Source organism: Cydia splendana, chromosome 27, assembly GCF_910591565.1.
Source record: "Cydia splendana chromosome 27, ilCydSple1.2, whole genome shotgun sequence".
In the NCBI taxonomy this organism is placed as follows: Eukaryota; Metazoa; Arthropoda; class Insecta; order Lepidoptera; family Tortricidae; genus Cydia; species Cydia splendana.
In genome coordinates, this window is record NC_085986.1 from 7,574,530 (window position 1) to 7,597,282 (window position 22,753).

The following is a 22,753-nucleotide window of genomic DNA, read 5'->3' on the forward strand; positions in this document are numbered from 1 at the left end:
AACATACAATGAACATGTTAGTTATTTAGATTTTTTCCTAAATTTGTTTATCTTTTTCAGAGAAGACCTGGAACATAAGATAGTCAAGTTCAACGATAACGGGACTATATCCGCCATCCCCCGTCACCCCCTCACGTGGGTCGATGAACTCTCTGAGGGGAACAAAGAAGACGATCTTCTGTTTCTGCCTAACATAGCTTTACTGGTAAGTTTAGCCTAACATAGCTTTACTGGTAAGTTTACCGTAACCTTTAGAGCCACCCCACACTAGCGTCTTTCGAGCGTCGGCGACTAGTCAGCGCTATGGAAAATGGCGTCGCAGCGCAGATGCGCCAACGTTGCGTCGAGCAGCAGCCACAGAGTTGACTAGACCCGACGCTCGGGAGACGCTAGTGTGGGTGGCCTTTAATTTAGCATAAACAAAATAGCGTTTCATTCCTTCACATAAATGATATCTGGAAGACCGAGTTTCACTCAGAAAACATATAAAAAAAAACTCAAAAATGCGCGTTTTCCCAGAGATAGGACCTAGGTAGATCGAATTTCGCCCCCGAAAACCCCATAGCAAATTTCATCGAAAACATTAGATCCGTTTCCGGGATCCCGAATTTCTCGTTTAAAGGTATAAGATTTGAATCCCACCAAAATCATGTAAAAACTAAAATGGTGCCATGACCAGACCATATGGCTCGCACTGTCAAAAGTTTTCAGATCTCATGTAGAGCCAAGCTTCTAACACTACACGCCCTAACTCTACAAGACCTAACCTCACAAACTCTACACCTTAGTCAAAATATGTGGCTTGGCCGTTTCGACTAAAAAATAGTAGGTACAATAAACTCAAAAATTAAATGTGTGTAGTCGTCAACATTCCCCGTTTAATTTTATCCTATATGTAAAGTTTACACCAAATTATCCTACCTATAATGAGCCACCATGTTTATACGATAATGACTATAATCATATGATTATAGTATATGTATATACACATACAAAATAACTCGTCAAGTATGTGTTTACTTTGAAATTGCGATGCACTGCAAGCGACCTTTAAGTTGCGAAAGATGGGCTTGTTTGGAAAATTCTAGATATTGATGATACCAGTTGCGTCATCTAAGTTATACGATAGGTAGTTAATGCCAATAAGGTATTATACTGTATTTAAAATAAATTATTTTACACCATGCATGAAATAAAGCACCAGATAATTATTAGAAAAACACAGGTAGGAGTTATTTTTAAACACGAGTTCTATTTATAGTTGAATGTGCTCAGAGCATAAAAAGGTCAACCACGGCGTTGCATGAACACGAGATTTCCTTTGGTAGGATTGGTCCTTAGGACCCAAGGATGTATTTAAGAAGTGGAGCCACCCAGATTTTTGCAGGTGGGGGGTGGGGGGGTTTTAAGCGTCGGCGACGTCTGATGTTAATAATTGTTTAAGTTTTAAGTTCTATGTCAAGTTTAGTATCATTTTCAAGTAAATCAAAGATGTAGACATAGATTTCATCTAAATCGGTTCAGCCGTTATTGATTCCCCATACAATCTTACACCTTCCTTTTCACTTTTAAGAGATTATTTTTTTTAATAAAAACTATCCTATGTTCTTCCAAATACAAAATTTTATCTAAATCGGTTCAGCGGTTATTGCATCCCCATACAAATTTCTACCTCCCTTTTCACACCCTTAAAGGATGATTTTTGAGATTTAAAGTAGGCTTTGTTATTCCCTGGAACTCAAACTATCTCTGTACCAAATTTTAACTAAATTGGTTTAGCGGTTTAAGCGTGAAGAGGAATTTAAAGAAAAGTATTTTTTTCATATTTTATGTGTTTTTACTTCGGAATGGTGTCATTATGATATCAGAAATGAATTCGGCATCCCCGATTTATGGGTCAATTTCTGAACACGATTTTTTTTCTGTCCGTGATGAAAATCGGGGGTTAGCATCAGATAATACTTACCATTTTTTTTTTACATAAAGAAGTCACACTTTCACACCGAGTTCCATATGAATTCACTGATTAATTGGTTTTTAGAGTACACTTAAAAATACATAAAGGCTCAAATTACTACTCCCGTGCCCTGTCCGGAATCTACTTTTGAGCATAATGAAAAATCCTACGAAAAATTGTACATTAGTATCACTAATTTAGTATCAAATACTTAAACTAGATGATATTTACTACCACTGAGCACATACACTATTAACTTCATTGTGGTAAATAGCTCGTGATCGATGTTTAAATATTGTCCGAGCGCGCGAGTACAATTTCGTCGGCAAAACTCAAAGGGCTCTGACAGCCGACGTCTGTATTTGAACCGCCTCGTGTCCCGCCTCACCTGTACTGGCAGTATTCGGCTGTCTCTCAAAGCAAGCGGATGTACGTCAAGCCGCGGCGTGTTCGAGCAAATCGCGTAATTATTTCGGAATCCGGGTGGGCGACAATTTTTTTCTAATTTCGATGCCCCTTATAAATTTTATTTCCCACATAGCTTTTCAATAACAATTGTTATATTTAGGAGCCCTTTATGTATCTTTATGTTAGCGATAACATAACAGTTTGGTCAAACACGATTTAAATTTTTGGCGAATTTTTTTATTGCGAATTCTAATTTCCGTGCCCTAATTCCCATGGAATATTTACCTAAAACAGCTGATTAAGTGGCACGGGAATTAGGAGGTATTACATATATTGTCAACAGATCTTTTATTGGGGGCACTGTAAGTTAATTGGCAATGTTTACGTCATATTATTATTATATATATATATGTATATTGGCATTGAATATATATTATATGTAATAACAATATGACGTATATCTTTGTATTTTACATTTAAGAAAATCTTAAAGAATGCACAAAAATCTGTGAACGGTTTTTAGTATAAGTACTATAGTACATACAGGATGGACCCGAATAACCCGGGCAATTTTAATACGTAAGGTAAGGTGGGGTAAGACGACACCGGGGTAAGACTCACTTGTATGGAATCCTCGTACTGTTAGTCTTGTCCCACCTTACCTTATTCATTGATCATATTATAAAATTAAAATATTATATAAACATAAAACTATTTTTGAAATTATTACATATTATAATACCTGTACCTAAGGTTACATAAAACAAAATGAATCAAATTTGCAATGTTCTTTTTTGTAAATTAGACAGCTGACAGCGTATGCCGTATAAAGTTTGAACATCTGGGAGACCGAGCTTTGCTCGGAAAACATATACCTACCTAAAAACTAAAAATGCGCGTTTTTCCAGAGATAACACCTAGCTAGATCGATTTTTCACCCCAGAAAATCCTCATAGTTCCTCGTAGTTGTTATAAATTAGCTTTTCTAATACAAGAATAATTAAATATATCCTATTCTTACTATATTATAAATGCGAAAGTATCTCTGTCTGTCTGTCTGTTATCTTGTCACGCTTAAACCGCTGAACCAATATCATCTTGATGATATTTGGCATGGAGATAGTTTACCCCACCTTACCTCGTATGTGGTCAAACAATTTTTTGTGTTATGAATTTATGAAGGCAGCATATTCGATTTCTTCAGATTAACTTACACAATAACTTCTTCTCACTGTGCCCCTATTTATTTCTTAGTATCATTTCCTATACGGTCATATACCAGATCATACACCTTGTACCTATCTACATGCAGATACATAATGACACTTTTTAATGAATAGTTTTGTATGTAAGGCGGACAAGTTTACACAACTACTCAAAGTATTGTTTTGAAATATGTACATTTTACTAAGAAAGAGAGATTAGTTGCCATTAAAATAAAGGAAACGATTAGTCAAATACGTAGTTTTTAGTGTATCATACTTTCGTAGATTTGTCGTCCGAAACTAAAATTAAAGAAGGTAAATATGTTCGATGCCGCTTCATTATGGTTGCAGTATATTATTGTAGATTAAAATATACATAAATAATAGTTTTAACTACCAAAATAAGTTAAGAAAACAATTCCTGGGCCATGTTCTAATTTCCGTGCTAGTAAAATCTAATTCCCATGGACACACTAATTCCCGTGCCCTGACCAAAATTTTAAATTGAAATAACTTTTATAGTTTTATGAATATTTTTACCCAATAAGAAAATTAAAGTTTATTATATTTTTTATCAAATTATCAGCATAATTTTTTTTGTGTAATGTTGGTATTTCAAAATTCCATGGGAATTAGACAAAAATGCTCGTTTGGTGAAATTGACCCTTATACGAAAACGATACCAAACTTGGCCTAGTAGCTTAAATGATATAGATATCAAGATTAAGCTGAGAGCTCCCCCCCTAAAAATTTACATCAAAAATCTCGGTGGCTCCACTTCTTAAATCCATCCTTGGGTCCTAAGGACCAATCCTGCCAAAGGAAATCTCTTGTTCACGCAACGCCATATTTTAGGCCCAGCACCATCCGCTATTAATAAATCGGATAGAAATATAAAAAGTAGGCGAGTTGACCGTGACGTCACGATGTACATAAATTCCATATTAGCAAATCGTTTCGACAGTACTAAAAAAGTAACTGATTTGACTAGTAGGAAAATGCCCTATTGCAATCATGTTTTGAAGACAGGTAGACATAGAAGGTTTGACGGGCCTCTGTAATAAATATGTACAGTAGAACCAGGGGTGCAAAACTCCTCTCTTCGGGCAAACTCGGCTCCGTTCGGCTCAGCATTGCTCCGAGCAATTTTTAGGGTTGACACAACTTGACTTCCCATTGCGTGCACGACCACAGATAAGATAATGGCTGGAATTTTGACAACCCTAAATAGCCTAAAGGGATAGTGCCATATATTAGCATGATTCGACCCTGAACCGCTGTCAAACTTCCGTTATGTAGGAAGTTTCCTTTCTGTACGGTAGTACTATTATTTAGTCTGTGGTAGAACCTCGGTTATCCGAACGCCGATTTAGTTTATCCGAACCCTCGATTATCCGAAAGCTGCAAATGGTCGTCAATTAAAAATTGTCGATCTTATAATAGTATGTTATGCAACAGGTACATAATAAGGGTTCCTTGAATTCTAGAGCTGATGTTAACAACGAGACAAAGTCGAGTTACGGGTCAAATCTTGCAAGTCCCGGTTTCCAATGAAGTTGAAAATTTGCATACACATGTAAATTGGATGCATTATTGTGGTACCAGAGAGCTGATCTGATGATGGAGACAGGAGGAGCATAGGAACTCTGTGAGAAAACAACGCAATCTCATTGTGTTTGGGTTAGAATTGTCTCGATGACTAGTTGCCTGTTGAAAGAAAAGTACAGTCAGCGATAATATATAATAGTCCTCCTTATCGATTTCGATGACGGCGACCTCAGCAATTACGGATTACGCCTGTTATGGGCCCGAATGTGGCTGGCCAGGCCGAACTTGGTCTTAAAGACTCTTCTGCAGGTGCGTTAGAGGGCTTCGGACCCTCTTTATAAAAACTTGAATCAAAAATGTTTTTTTTTATAAAAAACTTCTTTTCCAGAGCATAGCAGACGTTGTAGCGAAACAGTCCATGCTTACCCGCTTCGGTCTGAACAACATCATCTCCATCGGCAACATCCAGCCCCTGGTGCAGATGACGGCTAAAGAGTTCATGATGGGATACAAGTCCAACCTTATGACCCTGGGCAACACATTTATGCCTGGATGGATAACCTTTGACAAGCTGGGTCTCATTGATAGGGTAAGGCTAAATTTTATCTCCTCCCTCCCTCTTTCTCTCTCTCTCTTTCTATTTCTAACATCGTTTATAAGAATGATATGACTAGCTTTGGCCTCAACAATCTCATCTCTCACTGTTCATTTATCTCCATCGCTTTTTCCATTTCTCTCTCTCTCGCTCTCTAAAGCATATTGGGGAAACATGGCATTACTGAATATGTAAGTATCCCTCTCTAAAACTACTCGTAAGAAAGAGACAGAGTCTGTCCTCTTCGGTCTGAACAATTGGGTCTCATTGATAGGGTGAGTAATATATGTCATTTCTCTATCCTGTCCTGTTGGCCTCTGTTCCTTTATTTTTTAGCTTGCCTTTCTCTGTTTAGGTCTCTCTTATATTCCTCAGTCTCTTCTATTTCTCTCTCTTACTCTGTCTCACTTCATCTGTTAATCTCATTTGATTTAAACTTTCACGATGTTTACACATTATTTTTTACTTAAATAAATAAATCTTAGAGATCAGTTTTACGTACTCTCTCTTGAATTAAAGTAGTGGTTACGTGTAAGTGCAATATGTATTTTTTTTATCCACTTATTAATTTTAACCTTAAAATATCCTTACACGAGTATTTAGAATACTTATTTGTTTTAAAATGAAGTCCCATTCCAGATGTACGACTTTGAAGGCGACTATGAGACCATCTACACCGGCGAGGCCGACGTCCGGGACTCCGGCCTCATCGACACCTACCGCGGGTCCAAAGACCTCCCCCAATGGCAGGGGACCCACTGCTCTAATGTGCAAGGGGCGTCTGATGGCACCAAGTTCAGAGGAGGCGTTACGAGAAATGAGTCGCTACTGTTCTTTAGGAAGAGCTTGTGCCGTGCTGCGCCATTGGTAAGTTTCAAGTTCTTTCGGGTCATTCACATTTTAACGGGTCACTCACCCATAAACGGGGCCACTCACGTTGCCGCCATTCACATCAACCACGCCATGCAACAATGGGTTGCTGATTTAGTCGTGAGTGACCCAACTACGTGATCATCTGCATCGGCAAGGTGGTATGAGACTCGTTATAGACACCTATCGCGGGTCCAAAGACCTCCCCCAATGGCAGGGGACCCACTGCTCTAAGGTACGAAGTTCAGAGGCGGCGTTACGAGGAACGAATCACTGCTGTTCTTCAGGAAGAGCTTGTGCCGTGCTGCGCCTTTGGTAAGTTTCAAGTTTTTTCGGGTCACTCACACTTTAACGGGTCACTCACCCACAAACGAGGCCACAAACACTGTCGGGGTCATTCACATTTAACTGGTCACTCACGTCCTTAGCAAAAAGATTAGCTAATTTAGTCGTGAGTCACCCAGCTAAAGCACGTGAGTGACCCAGCTACGAGACCATTAAAGAGCTTGTGCCGTGCTGCACCTTTGGTAAGTCTAGGTTATGTTACTCTAAAGTTTTTTCTTAGTGGAGAGCATTATCTATATATACATATAATAAAGCTGAAGAGGGTCGAAAGTCTGTACATGGAAGATATTCGACAAAAAGTTGGCTGGGGATACTTAGAATCGATAACAGAACACGTTCTAACAGTTTTTAGAATTTTTGTCTGTTTGTCTGTTTATCTGTTTGTCTGTTTATTTGAACGCGCATCACGTGAAAACCGCTGAACGGATTTTGATGCAAACTTTACCAATCTGTCGAGAACATCCCCGGCCAGGTTATAGGCTATAAAAATTCAACCCCTAAAAGGGGGGGTAGCCACAACACTCGATTGACTTAAGTTTGCCCCTGAATCTTATGGCGCTGCTTAGGAAGGAAGGGCAAACTTTATTCAAATATGTGCTACCACTATAGAGTACCCTGGTAAACTAACAGATGGCGCTGAATTTAATACGTGTTGACATGAATAAGCCACCGAGGAATAAGGATTTTGCCAAATTAACTCTAAGTTTAGAAGAGAGGGTACGGATATCAACAAATTAATTGAATAATTATGTTGATTTAATAATACAACAAAATTAAACGACAGTAAATTAATTGCCCCTCATTGCACAGTGCCATCTTTTGGGGAGCTGAGTAAACATTAAGTAATCAAGAAAACTAAAAATGAGTTTACATAGTACGTAGTGGTAAAATAAACACACATATCAACGCGCGTATAATTGCATAATTATTTAAAATTATTAATTTTCTCCGTTGTGAATTATACCTATTCGTAATTATAATATATCGCATCAATATCAAATCCACATTCATACGTATACAGCACTTAAAAATGGCCACGAAAGTGGGTACTTTGAAAAAAAAACATTGACCTCTGTCATTTGCAGTGCCGGATTAACCCTTTTAAGCAAAATAAGCACTTGATTAGGGCACCACGTCTAGGGGGCACCAAAACCGTAGGCAAAAAAACGCGCAGGCTGCATCAGCATTGCAGTCGTCGTGGAGCAGGTACCTACCTACATGAAACTTTTATACGTGTACAAGTACCCATCTAATAACGAAGGGTCGTAGGGATCAAGTAAGAGAGTACGTAAGAACATCTCCAACGAAGGCTTTCGATTTGACCTTACGCGGAGGCCCTTAAAGTCATGGAAAAATATCTTGCTTTCGGGCTTGCAGCCAGCCGATTTTTTCGACATAAGTTACCGATTTAATAGCGAATTTTGCTCTCTTGCACGCCAGATTTGTCGGCCAAGCCGAGTTGCTCCTTAGCCGCGATCCTGAGACCTAACTGTCAAAGTGTTATAAGGGGCCCCGTGAAAGCCGAAAACTAAAAGCATCCTACCAAGTAGCGCTTTCGAGTGAAGCCGAAGAGCGAGCAGTGGAAGGGTCATGATTACATGCATAGATTCGATTTCAAGCCACTATTTTGCAGTTCGGCGTTAGGTCTTATTCGAGGCCTTCTGCCTTACGGCAAAGTTGATCTTCTGCCTTAAGTGTAACTTGGGCGTGGATCCAAATCCAAGCTTTCCTCTTTCGCAACTGGGCCTTCTGCCTTGCTCACACTTCGCCAATTAAATTGACTTGGTCAATTCCAAGCTCTGCTTTCTTGCATCTTTTCACTTCTCTTGCATCAAACAACCTCGCTGAGACCCTTAAATATCGAGCCCTATGCGAAGGTAGGCTGATAAAAAACTATCCCATCCCTTCTCTGTATGAAATCCTGGATACGCGCCTGGTTGGGACGAAAAGTAAAAATGTACAAGTGTCTATCAAATTGCGTTTTTTATATCGGCAAATTTTCGCGCTCGCTTCGCTCGCGTTTTCAATCACTTTCCAAGGTATGATAAAGGTGACATTCCGGTGGCGACTGCAGCAGCATTGTTGCAACGTTACTGCTGCAGCACTGTCAATTTTCGTGATAAAATGATGTGACTGATTTCCATAGTAAAAGTAAAAATGTACAACTGTCTATCAAATTGTGTTTTTTATATCGAAAAATTTTCGCGCTCGCTTCGATCGCGTTTTCAATAACTATAATTTGATGTGACTGATTTCCATACTAAAACTAAAAATGTACAACTGTCTATCAAATTGCGTTTTTTATATCGGAAAATTTTCGCTTTCGCTTCGCTCGCGTTTTCAATCACTTTCCAAGGTATAATAAAGGTGACATTCCGGTGGCGACTGCAGCAGCATTGTTGCAACGTTACTGCTGCAGCACTGTCAATTTTCGTGATAAAATGATGTGACTGATTTCCATAATAAAAGTAAAAATTTACAACTGTCTTTCAACTTGCGTTTTTTATATCAAAAAATTTTCGCGCTCGCTTCGCTCGCGTTTCCAGTCACTTTCTAAGGTATAATAAAGGTGACATTCGGGTGACAACTGCAGCAGCATTATTCTGTTGCAACGTTACTGCTGCAGCACTGTCAATTTTCGTGATAAAATAATGTGACTGATTTCCATAATAAAAGTAAAAATGTACAACTGTCTATCAAATTGTGTTTTTTATATCGAACGACTGCAGCAGCATTAGGTACTCTGTTGCAACGTTACTGCAGCGGCACTGTCAATTTTCGTGATAAAATGATGTGACTGATTTCCATTCTCAGCTGTAATGCGGCAATGAACGTCAAACGATTTGGGAGTCGCATTTTATACGCATTTCCAATTTCCATGCCTTCCCGAAAAAAATCGATTCATTCGCGAAAGTCTCGCAACGCATTGAGGTTACAAGGGGCACGTGGTCTTACTCAGGAGTCTGAAGAAGACCACGGTGAGTGGCGCTCGAGCCAGGCAGGCCGCTTCGCCTTCGCTCGCGCGCGTATACCTTACCGTATCGTTCGATATACCTACACCCACTACTCTGTCGTTATATCACGTGTAAAATTTTAATAAGGGCGAAAAACCCTATAGATTTAGGAGTGTAGTTTTATTTAGTGGTACCTAACTGTAAAATATTTTATCTGGACTACAGTCCTCTAGCATATCCATCTGTCAACTTTACTTCAAGTTCCGCCTCCAGGGAAGAGGGAGAGAAATTAGGATTAGAAATTAGCCGCTTACTGACACAGACCGAATTCCACGCGGGCACAGCTAGTTGAAAATATATGTCAAAATCCAGTCAGGGCCTATAATCTTCATTAGTAGTGGCGTAATACCAACTGAGATCCGTGGCAAATTCATCGAATGGGGGGCATGGAAAAGGGTGCCTGTGCTCACGGCCTCTTGATCAAATTGCGGCCCCTCTCAGGCCAGGGCCCCGTGGTGTTTTGCCTGCTTGCCATCCTTAAGTAACCTATTAAACTTAGGTATTAATCGATAAAAAAATTTTTTGTTAGTTAAATCATACCATTTTTTTATGGTATCTTCATTATTAAATTATGTTATAAGTTATAACATCCAAAAATCACCCATAATTCTTTAAATTAGAGTCAAATTTTGGAAATTTCCGGCAACTTGTTTGGAATTCCCGAATATCTAATAAAGGGGTTTTTTCTGTTCAGGTCCCAGTGGAAGAAGGAGTGAAGAGTGGCCTGAAAGGCTATATGTACACTTTCCCTGAACATTTGTTCGACAACGGCAAACACATACCAGAGAACAAATGCTTCTGTAGAAATGGTAAGTTGAAGATTTTCACCAAACTGTTAGCCGCTTTTAACCTTTTGACCACCACAGTCGGCGTTGCTCGTCATCAGAAAGTCTTGCCAAGGCAACCCAAGGCCAACAGCCGTCAGCTTCGCCAATGCAATAGGGACTTACGCGGGACTCCGTAAAGTTAAATTTCGCTTAAATAATCGCGATCGCCTGGCTTCCGAGGCACGGCATATTCCTTCGCCGTCTGGCGTTCAAAAGCTTGAGGATTCACCCTGGGATAGCCTGGGTCCGGGCTAGCAATGTGCCAAAGAGAAATTTCAAAAATTGCAATGTTCCCATGAAATGTTCTCCGTATTTTAATTGCATGTTCATTCCCAAACCTTCTTACAGTTAATTTCCATTTCTATGACTTATGAAATAGACGCCAATGGGTAAATGTTAAATAAAACAGTCGTCAACATCTTAACTGTTGACGACTGTTTTATTTAACATTAACATAACACATTGAGCAAAAATCCCTGATCAGAACGGAAACTTTCTAAGCAGAAATATCGCATGGGGATAATTTTGGGAAAATTCTGCAACTTGCACATTGCCACAACCCACTTGAATATCAAAATATAACCAGCTACCTTCCCCAGGCAACTGTCTCCCGGAAGGCCTGATCGACGTGACGGAATGCTACTACGGGTTCCCCATCGCGCTGTCCTACCCCCACTTCTATAAGGGAGACGACGTGCTCTTCAACAAGGTGGAGGGACTCAGTCCGAACAAGGAGCTGCATGAGACGAGGTACGTGGCAAACTGGCATCATCATTTCTTTTAACTTCTGGTCTTTGTATGATATCCTTTACATAGTTTTTACTACTCATTTGCAGATATTTCTTATAATATCATTAAAAGTGGACCAACATAACTCAACTCATTCTTTTCTTCAACAGATTCTGGATTCAGCCTGAATCCGGTCTTCCGCTCGACGTCAGCGCCAAGATCCAAATCAATATGGCTCTCGGAGACATCAGCAAAATCACCAACGCTGACCGCTTCGCCAACATATACTTGCCCATGCTCTGGTTCGATATTGTAAGTATCATCAATACTAATATTATCATTATCATCTAAATCAATATCACCAATACTATCATTAACATCTAAATCAATCGCTCGGAGACAGCAAGATCACCAACGCTGACCGCTTCGCCAACTTATGCTTGCCCATGCTCTGGTTCGATATTGTAAGTATCATCAATACTAATATTATCGTTATCATCTAAATCAATATCACCAATACTATCATTAACATCTAAATCAATCGCTCGGAGACAGCAAGATCACCAACGCTGACCGCTTCGCCAACTTATGCTTGCCCATGCTCTGGTTCGATATTGTAAGTATCATCAATACTAATATTATCGTTATCATCTAAATCAATATCACCAATAATATCATTAACATCTAAATCAATCGCTCGGAGACAGCAAGATCACCAACGCTGACCGCTTCGCCAACTTATGCTTGCCCATACTCTGGTTCGATATTGTAAGTATCATCAATACTAATATTATCATTATCATCTAAATCAATATCACCAATACTATCATTAACATCTAAATCAATCGCTCGGAGACAGCAAGATCACCAACGCTTCGCCTATTTATACTTGCCCATGCTTTGTTTCGATATTGTAAGTATCATCAATGTCAATATTATCATTAACCTGTTTTTTATCAAAAAATATTATACACTCCAAATATTCATATGTTGACCCCAGGCTTGTGCATCTTACTTGCAATTTACATTCATTTGAATGAGAGAGCTCTGCTTGGTCAATATGTCGTAATTTTTTCAATTTTTATTTATTTAAGTGACAGTGTTTTATTTTAAGATAGCATGAGTCAATACAGAAATAATTATCAATCTACTTTAAACGGCAAGCAAAAATTAAAAACTAAATTAAAATGTCATAAGACCAATAATATGTGTTAAAAGAGTAAGAGTCTCACCATGCATAGCTCTGCACTAGCAAGTGATAATGTTTTCTAATATTCACATTTTTCTTATTGTTTTCAGAGAATGTACTCCCTCCCGAAGTCTTTAGAAGACCGCTTCAAGATGTACCTAAACGTTCTCCCGTTCGTAGAACAAGGTGCACTGTACGTTCTCTTCTTAACTGGCTCCCTCCTCATCCTCCTGTCCATCTACCGGCTCGCCTTCAAGGTCATGTTCAAGACCTTCGACGGAAAAAAGAAACAGAAAAACTACATCATAGCAACAAACAAGGAGAGAGCGTCAAAACACCAAAATATATACGCTCCTTGCGAAATAGCTCTCAACGATACAGAATCAGATAACTCCGATCCACAATTCGATGAAGAAAGACGACCATCATTCTTTAAAACACATAGTGACAGATTGAAAGAACTTAGCCATAGATTAGGTGATAAGGTATACGATTCCGTCGGCAGCGTCAAAGATAGGGTCACTGAAATTATTCATGTGCAAAAAGTTTTTGATAATAGGAAGGATTCGCTTATCAATAAAGATGAGTCTTTAACTAATGATGGTTTTAAAAGTGATTCTTCTGGAGATGAAAGGACGGGTAAATATGAAGCAGTGAGACAGTCTGACAGCGAAGATGATTGTAGATATTTAGAAGTTCTAGACGATGGTAGTGAGTTTGATGAGCCGGTTAACAGATTCCATGTAAGAAGAGGGTCACAGTTTAAAGATTTAGATGCAAATGATGAAGTTATACTACAGATTTCTGATTAGTTTCCAGATAAATAGATATTTGGTCAATGACGTTGATAAATATCTGGGAAATATAGAGATGCAACTAAAAGCTTTCGCTTTTAAGTTACGTAAAAGGGTTCCAATTGTGACCCTTCGGGTACGGAATCCTAAAAAGAGCCTGTGTGTGCCAATCAGACCAATAGAAATGATATACCGATACGATTGATATATAAGATTGATTCAGAAGTGTTGTAGATCGAAATCAAATATTTTACCATATATTTATTATAAATATGCAGTTTATAATGATCAGAGAATATTTCGAAATATTTTCATATAATATAGGAATCAAAATTTTGATTCCTAGACTGTGATATAAAAGCATGAAAATACCACCACAAAAAAAGAATATCTTGCCATACTTAATAAAATATTGTATGTAGATGACATTAAACAAATTGGAAATTACACGACTGATGAAATTGCTCAATGTTTGTATGAGATTGTACGTAAAAGTACTGATTGTATATTTTGTAAATAAAAAAAGTATTATTAATTAGATTTTAATTTTATTTTTACTTGTAAGTAACGAGTAGATTCCTAGCCTGCTCAATGTAGAATATAGGTATGAACTATTTTAATCGATTGTATGCCAGTGACATTTTGAAAATGTATAATATATATTGTTTTCGTTATGTTAACTTGCACTTGCAATTCTTAGACATCGGTTACACGCTAATTCTGGCGTCAGTTCAGTCCATCAGTCTGGTCAGACTGCCGGGAGAATTATCGTGTAACACGCGGACTGGTGGACTGATCAGGTCTGGACTGATGAAAATTAAAATTTTTAGATAACATTCGTCAGTCCATTTTGAATGACAGAAAACTGATAGGAGACTGATCGTATAACTTGTTTGTATCATTCTCGCGTCAGTCACCATATTAGACAAGACTAAATGACTGTGTTGCGTTCTGTGTCCAAACGGCGACTGTGTCGTAATTTTATCAGTCTGTTGTCAGTCTGGACTGATCGTCTAACCGTGTCCATTTTCCATCATTCTGGCATCAGTCAAAACTCGAATGGACTGATGGACTGAACTGACGCCAGAATTAGCGTGTAACCGATGTCTTAGAGTAAATAAAATGGTGTAAAAATTACATGCAAGGTGTAAAAAAGTGGAGATTCGTTTAAGGGCATATTCGGAAAAAGTAATACATTTTTTTGTCTTTATATGGAGGGTTGGTCGACCTAGACGACCTGCCCCAGCGAAAAATTTATTTTTCGCGTCAATAAATATGACACCGAGTATGCCCTTAAACGGATGCTTAGGCAGAACAACTGGTATAAAATAGATGTCTTCCAATTACGTAGGTACTTAAATAATTTATGACTTAAAACTTGTAAGTAGCTAAGTTATGTAATAATACGAATAATAAGAAGACTACTTTCGTACAAGTTATTTCAAGTGTTCAATGTAAATACATATATATAAAATACATATGTCAAAATTATATCTGGTAGGGGAGACTTTATCCTAGGGTAGACAGTCACGTAAATTACAAAATAATACATTGCCAATAAATAAAAATAACAGTCCTAAAAGGAATCCAAGAAATAAATATTAATATCTATAATAATATATAATATAAGCATTAACATATATAATTGCGTATACGTGTTATTTATATATGTTAATGTGTGGGTGAGGCACTACAATATATTATATAATAAAAAAATATATAATGTTCTGATTTTGGCAACATTGTAGAGTTAGAATTGCTATTGTAGGTAGCTATGTATTTGGTATTTTGCAATAAATAGAGACCAAGTCTCCTCAGTCACCCCACCACAATTCTATTAAATTATCAGTGCCAATTCTTTTTCTTTAATTAAAAACTGATTAATTATCAGAAGGAAGCGCTGGTGGCCTAGCGGTAAGAGCGTGCGACTTGCAATCCGGAGGTCGCGGGTTCAAACCCCGGCTCGTACCAATGAGTTTTTCGGAACTTATGTACGAAATATCATTTGATATTTACCAGTCGCTTTTCGGTGAAGGAAAACATCGTGAGGAAACCGGACTAATCCCAATAAGGCCTAGTTTCCCCTCTGGGTTGGAAGGTCAGATGGCAGTCGCTTTCGTAAAAACTAGTGCCTACGTCAAATCATGGGATTAGTTGTCAAGCAGACCCCAGGCTCCCATGAGCCGTGGCAAAAATGCCGGGATAAAAAAAGTGTCCTATAATTTCCATACATTTTTCTAACATTCCTTTTTGTTACCGCCATAGAAAGTATATGGGGAAATGGTAATACAATAGGAAAAAAACTGGGAGATTTATTTATCCCGTTAGGATCGAAAGAGCTCGTGATTCTGAGTAAAAATAACACAAAAGTGGCAAAAAGGTCACAATAATATAAAAATGGCAAAAAATAAGTATATTTAATATATAATGTTTTTTGTAGTGTATGTGTACATTTTTGGCAAATTGGCAGCATCGATATTTAAAATAGACACAAGACGTTATCTTCAATCATTTATCAATCGAAACAGCTCAATCGATAGTATTTTTAATCGATTAAATGTAATGTGTTAAATTAATTTTAAGGTGATTGTATTGTAAATAGTAATATGTTGTTGGGTACAGCATTTGCCGAAGCCTAATCGGCTTAAGCCGTTAATAAAGTTCTGTATATTATGAATATGTTAGGTATATACAGACAATAGACAGCGGAGTGGTGTTAACGGAATTGGTATAGATAATTCCAACTCAAATAGTAAATTAAGGTTAATATTAACGTTATTAACGCTGAGACTTAATTATTTGGGTTGAAATTGTTTATACCAGGTTTATACCAATTCCGTTATAGTTTGAATAATCTCAGGTGAATTTTTCGGGCTCGGACCAAAAGATATTGTTTCCTTTATGCAGTGGTTACAATGCTTACTGCTAATAGCCCCGACGTAAGTAACGGGAACAAACCCATTTAAAAAGCAAATTTACCATTCTAATTATATGGTTCAAATTCTTGAATCAGCTCATTCGGAGATAACACGTTTTTGCTATCTCTAAAAACAAGACCACCCTAATTGTTCTCTGAACAAGCTGTCATATGAATTTGAACCTTAATACTATCACGATAGTTGCTTTTTAAACGACATGGTTGCTTTGGCACGTGGCTGTAGACCGCTCACAAAAGAAACAAAGGCTTTTGTTTAACGGATTAGCACCCGAACTCGAAAAATTCACCTGAGATTATTCAAACTATAACATCACTCCGCTGCAACGAAAATGCTATAAAATTTACGATGTCTGGTTATACGAGTATGTAATGCATGAGCGATATATCTGTCAATTTTCGTATATTTCTTGTAAAGTTCTCCTAAATTTCCAAGACATTTCCAACTTTTTGTATACTTTCCACAACTTCCTGTAGGATGTAGCTGAAGTTTTTTTCCCATAAGTTTGAAGTATGAAACTTTAACGGCTCAAGCCGATTTTAATTCGATAAATGCAAAGCCCTTAAAGACTTGCATAAAGCGAGCCAATAAAAGCTACTCATTGTGATAACTAAATATGTTTTAATACTGAATAATAATTTAATTAAGTATTTCACTGTAATTTACAGAAATGCCTATGTTTGTGATTATTCTGTAGAATTGGTATTTGGTAATGTTTACGGAGTACGAAGAATTTGAAGAAAATAAATGGAATTTAATGGTTTGTTTGTTTTTTTCATTGGTTTCCCGGAATCATTTCGTTGTTTTAGATAATTTAGATTATTATAAAATCATCTATACAATATAGTTAAAATACTTCGGACACTGACAAAACATTAACAACAACATAAAATTAAAAAACCGGGCAAGTGCGAGTCGGACTCGCGCACGAAGGGTTCCGTACCATAATGCAAAAAACGGCAAAAAAATAACGGTCACCCATCCAAGTACTGACCCCGCCCGACGTTGCTTAACTTCGGTCAAAAATCACGTTTGTTGTATCGGAGCCCCACTTAAATCTTTATTTTATTCTGTTTTTAGTATTTGTTGTTAGCGGCAACAGAAATACATCATCTGTGAAAATTTCAACTGTCTAGCTATCACGGTTCGTGAGATACAGCCTGGTGACAGACGGACGGACGGACGGACGGACGGACGGACGGACGGACAGCGGAGTCTTAGTAATAGGGTCCCGTTTTACCCTTTGGGTACGGAACCCTAAAAACAGAGTTAAACCGAGATAAGTCTGCAACGATTATGATAGCACATGCATAGCAAACTGTGTAAGTGTTATATTAAATACAAAATATCTATGTAATTATGACGTATAAATAACACTTGCACTGCGTGTGCTATCAAAATTAATGCAGACTTACAGTTAGACCAAGAAAAGTCTGCATCGATTTTGATAGCACACGCAGTGCAAGTGTTATTTATACGTCATAATTTCATAGAAGTTTGACGTTTAAAACGCTTGCACTGCGTGGGCTATCAAAATCGCTGCAGGGGGCCCATTTTTGAAATTCGACCGCTCGATTTCGTGTATTTCGGTAAATAATATCTCCACTACTAGGCATTTAAATTCTACTAATAGAATTGAAAACGAGTGGTCAATAGCACTCGATTCCAAATGTCTATCGCTCGTATTTCAAAAATTAGTATATCGCTATTTTCCACCGATTTCCGAGTGACGAAATCGAGCGATCGAATTTCAAAAATCGCCCCTCAGGCTTTTCTTGGTCTAACTCTATCCGCGGTCCCGAGCACGCACTGCATCCCTCTCTCGCTCACGTTTACGCTCAGTGAGGACAGTGAGAGTGAGAGACGAACACGAACCTACGTGGCCTTAAAGGATGAAAATTGGGTTAATAAAACGGAAAATAAATACTTAAATTATAAAAAAATAAACACAATATAAAACTCATAGTTTATTTTAATATAAAGAAAATTGTACATTCATCCATATTATTTATTACCTATAATATTTATTCAAACTGGAAGGGTACGATGACAGATGTCAATAGGGTATTTATCTACTAGTCAAATCAGTTACTTTTTTAGAACTGTCAAAACGATTTGCTAATATGGAATTTATATGAAACATTACATCGTGACGTCACGGTCAACTCACCTACTTTTTATATTTCTATCCGATTTATTAAATAGAACTTGTGTTTAAAAATAACTCCTATCTGTGTTTTTCTAATAATTATCTAGTGCTTTATTTCATGCATGGTGTAAAATAATTTATTTTAAATACAGTACCTATAATACAATTTTGCGACATTCGACATTTTTAGGTTATGGAGATGACATCTATCATCGCACCCTTCCAGTTTGAAAATTTTACTATAACATAAAAATATATTATTAACTATTCTGATCACAAGATTTTGGTAACTTTATGCTTTGGTTAATATTTGGAAATATTTTCATTTGGTACCTTGTTCTTTACATGCCATAGAGAAATACAGTAAGCATAGAGTGCTTACTCCATACATCAGTTTGTTACCAAAACGCCTATTATTTTCATAGTGTCGCGTCCAACCAAAACTCTAATGCTCAACTATTTTCAGCTAATATTATAACCGGTATCGTCTTGGGTCGTCCCATTCGTTTTTCGTCAAGTTCTTAAATTAGTCCTATTCTGCTTTCGTCACTCATTCTACATTCGTCACAATCGTCGGTGGCTTTCAATGTAGAATGAGTGATATAACGGATTAACCGGAAAACTATTTTCAAGTCCTTCTGCGTGTAATATTAGTTGTAAACTATTGAGCAATACACTTTTCGTCAGTCGCTACACTCGTGACATCTAGTGTCGAGTAGCAGTACTGATAAATCGGCTAATTGACGCTAGATGTCGACTACGAAAATAATAGGCGTTTTGGTACCAAAAGCACTCTATGCTTATTTATTTATCTATGCTTTTGCGAGGTTATTTATAGATAGGAAAAATACATACAACCTATATTTTTTTACTAATGTAGTTATTAAAAAAAATACTTATCGCACTGCGACTGACTACAAAAAAAAGTTACCAGAATTGACTCAAATTAAAACATTAGAATAGTTCCTTGAAGCCTAGAATGAACTCCTGGAGATAGCTCGATTTGACAATCTTCCAGAATATAAAACCGTAGAAAAGGCAGTTGACGAATTTGTCCAGCCAGTATACCCTGAAAAAAATTAGTACATTCATTAGTATTTATCCGAAAAAAACAACGGGTTGCACTCCGGGAGTGCCGGCAGAAGTGAAAACTCAATGACATTGTAACAGTTTTTCGATCAGGTCACGTGTCCGTCTTACGTCTTACGAATCTTACGGCCACGTGATCTGTCGCGAGTTTAACATTTTTTCCCCATCACAAAAAGTTCACAGCACCGCTAAAGAAGTTTTCACTTTAAAAAAAACAACTTTTTTGTCAAACACTATATTACGATAACGGGACTTAATAATTAGCGTACCTATAAATAAGTTTTAAAATAACCCCCGACGTTTCGTTTTCGTAAATAATAATGTATAAAAAACCGGTCAAGTGCGAGTCGGACTCGCGCACGTGGGGTTCCGTACCATTATCTATTGTTTTTAGTGTTTGTTGTTATAGCGGCAACAGAAATACATGATCTGTGAAGATTTCAACTGTCTAGCTATCTATACGGACAGACAGCAGACAGACGGACGGACAGCGGAGTCTTAGTAATAAGGTCCCGTTTTTACCCTTTGGGTACGGAACCCTAAAAAAATAGGCCTGATAATCACTATGGAGTTTGATTATGATTACCTTTTATAGTGCGCCCTGGCCTTGGGTAAATCTTCGTCTTTTTCCTTCAGTAAGTATCTGCGGCCCCCAATGATACACTGCATGAAGTAATCGTATTTATCCACGTTTTCAACTTCGTAGTAGAACTCTTCCTTGTCTTCCTTTTTTATCCTGAAACAAAACATATTTAAACAAAAATATACGAAAGAAAATTTCCCTCCCATAGAAAATGAAACAGCCAAAATGTATGAAACAGCCACATTCTTTTCGCGTTTTCGGGGTTGGTCCCATAGTAATAGTTGCTCAGTATAATCTCAAAACCTCTCTGGCAACGGGAATGCAGTTATTTTTATATCCCTGTATATCGTTGTATTGTCTGAGTACCCACAACACTAGCCTTCTTGAGCTTACCGTGGGACTTAGTCAAATGGGGTTGGCCGGTGGAAGTTTTTAGCAGATGGCGCCATCATAGCTTGCCCTGTCAATCCCTAGAATTGTGTCACATTTTTGTTTTTTTAATACCCTGGATGCCAGCTCTTTAAGCCAAATCTCATAGAAAAAGGGGCAAGCTATGATGGCGCCATCTATGCAAACCTTTGACAGTTGCCAACCCCATTGTGTAAGAATGTCCTATACTCTGTATCTTTAGGTACTTAAATAAAAGTAAACAAATAATTTGTAAATTTTCGGGTAGTTATAACATTTATTGATTAACCAACCAAATACAAAACCACCTGGATCTGTCACTGAACGACTTGACTTTAACCTACATTATTCGATCATGTAATGTTTTCATCTACCCTCAACTGGCTTAAGAAGCCATTTGAGGGTCGATTTTGTTTACTCTTTTTTAAATACCTAAAGATACAGACTATAGGTAGGTAGGTTTGACGACCGGTCTGGCCTAGTGGGTAGTGACCCTGCCTGTGAAACCGATGGTCCTGGGTTCGAATCCCAGTAAGGGCATTTATTTGTGTGATGACACAGATATTTATTCCTGAGTCATGGTTGTTTTCTATATATTTAAGTATTTATATATTATATATATCGTTGTCTGAGTACCCTCAACACAAGCCTTCTTGAGCTTACTGGGGGACTTGGTCAATCTGTGTAAGAATGTCCTATAATATTTATTTATTTATAGGTACCTATATATTTATTTATTTACCTGGATCTAAGCTTCACAAAGTTCTGGTTGGCGAAGGTCCACTGCTTGGTGACGTAGTAGCGAAGGGCCAGATTCGCGATATAGATTCTTCTTTGCACTTTTATTAACCTGTGAAGAAACGGTACCTAAGTTGTAAACAAATACAAAAAAAAACAGTCGTATTAAGGAAATTAAGCTTTGTAAGAAATTTAATGTACCTACTGGTAACAATATACCTACTGGTAACAATATACCTACTGGTAACAATATACCTACTGGTAACAATATATCTACTGGTAACAATATACCTACTGGTAACAATATACCTACTGGTAACAATATACCTACTGGTAACAATGTACCTACTGGTAACAATATATCTACTGGTAACAATATACCTACTGGTAACAATATATCTACTGGTAACAATATACCTACTGGTAACAATGTACCTACTGGTAACAATGTACCTACTGGTAACAATGTACCTACTGGTAACAATATATCTACTGGTAACAATATGCAACGCAACCAATGCAACGATATATATAACGGTATATGATGCAACGGAGCCACGCCGTTTTGTCGACTAAATAGTGTTTAGTTTTAAGTTTATAAAATACATATGTATGTTAGTCTGTAAGGTATTTGTAATATGGGCCTTGTTGCCTGAATTAAATTTCTAAATAAATAAAATTAAAATAAAATAAAATAAATATATCTACTGGTAACAATATACCTACTGGTAACAATGTACCTACTGGTAACAATGTACCTACTGGTAACAATGTACCTACTGGTAACAATATATCTACTGGTAACAATATATCTACTGGTAACAATATATCTACTGGTAACAATATACCTACTGGTAACAATGTACCTACTGGTAACAATATACCTACTGGTAACAATATATCTACTGGTAACAATATATCTACTGGTAACAATATACCTACTGGTAACAATGTACCTACTGGTAACAATGTACCTACTGGTAACAATGTACCTACTGGTAACAATATATCTACTGGTAACAATATATCTACTGGTAAGAATATATCTACTGGTAACATGTTAATAATCGCCCGTGTCCCGCACAACACTCCTGCACGACCCTATTTTAAAAAGCTGGGGGTACTGACTTTACCAGCAATAGTCATCTTGCAGGTGGCTATGTATATGAGGTCAAATCTTTCGGCCTACAAAACGCATAGCATGGTACACAAGTACAACACACGTAACGCCCACAAGCTCGTTGGCGTGGGCTGTAAAATGGCCAAGTCGGCCAAGCTCACCCACATCATGGGGCCCGCCGTCTACAACAACCTGCCATATAGCATCACCAGCCCTAGTAGCATTTTCGTTGGGGCCCACGGTGCCAAC

At 37.6% G+C, this 22,753-nt stretch overlaps 2 protein-coding genes across 2 annotated transcripts in view; one reads left to right on the forward strand and one right to left on the reverse strand.

Moving 5' to 3' along the window:
• The window catches only part of LOC134803717 (scavenger receptor class B member 1), a 60,922-nt gene extending 46,903 nt beyond the window's left edge, over positions 1–14,019 (forward strand). The window contains exons 4-10 of the mRNA XM_063776525.1: positions 61–205; positions 5,507–5,707; positions 6,353–6,580; positions 10,637–10,751; positions 11,369–11,519; positions 11,669–11,810; positions 12,798–14,019. Of these exons, the coding sequence (XP_063632595.1) occupies positions 61–205; positions 5,507–5,707; positions 6,353–6,580; positions 10,637–10,751; positions 11,369–11,519; positions 11,669–11,810; positions 12,798–13,499 (1,684 nt within the window). The 3' untranslated portion in view covers positions 13,500–14,019. The remainder of the gene's footprint in view (positions 1–60; positions 206–5,506; positions 5,708–6,352; positions 6,581–10,636; positions 10,752–11,368; positions 11,520–11,668; positions 11,811–12,797) is intronic.
• A 5,425-nt stretch (positions 14,020–19,444) lies between these two features.
• Positions 19,445–22,753, reverse strand: part of LOC134803731 (putative fatty acyl-CoA reductase CG5065) — a 34,562-nt gene continuing 31,253 nt past the window's right edge. Inside the window, exons 12-14 of the mRNA XM_063776547.1 lie at positions 21,389–21,496; positions 20,242–20,391; positions 19,445–19,635 (exon numbers count right to left, since the gene is read on the reverse strand). Of these exons, the coding sequence (XP_063632617.1) occupies positions 19,521–19,635; positions 20,242–20,391; positions 21,389–21,496 (373 nt within the window). The 3' untranslated portion in view covers positions 19,445–19,520. The remainder of the gene's footprint in view (positions 19,636–20,241; positions 20,392–21,388; positions 21,497–22,753) is intronic.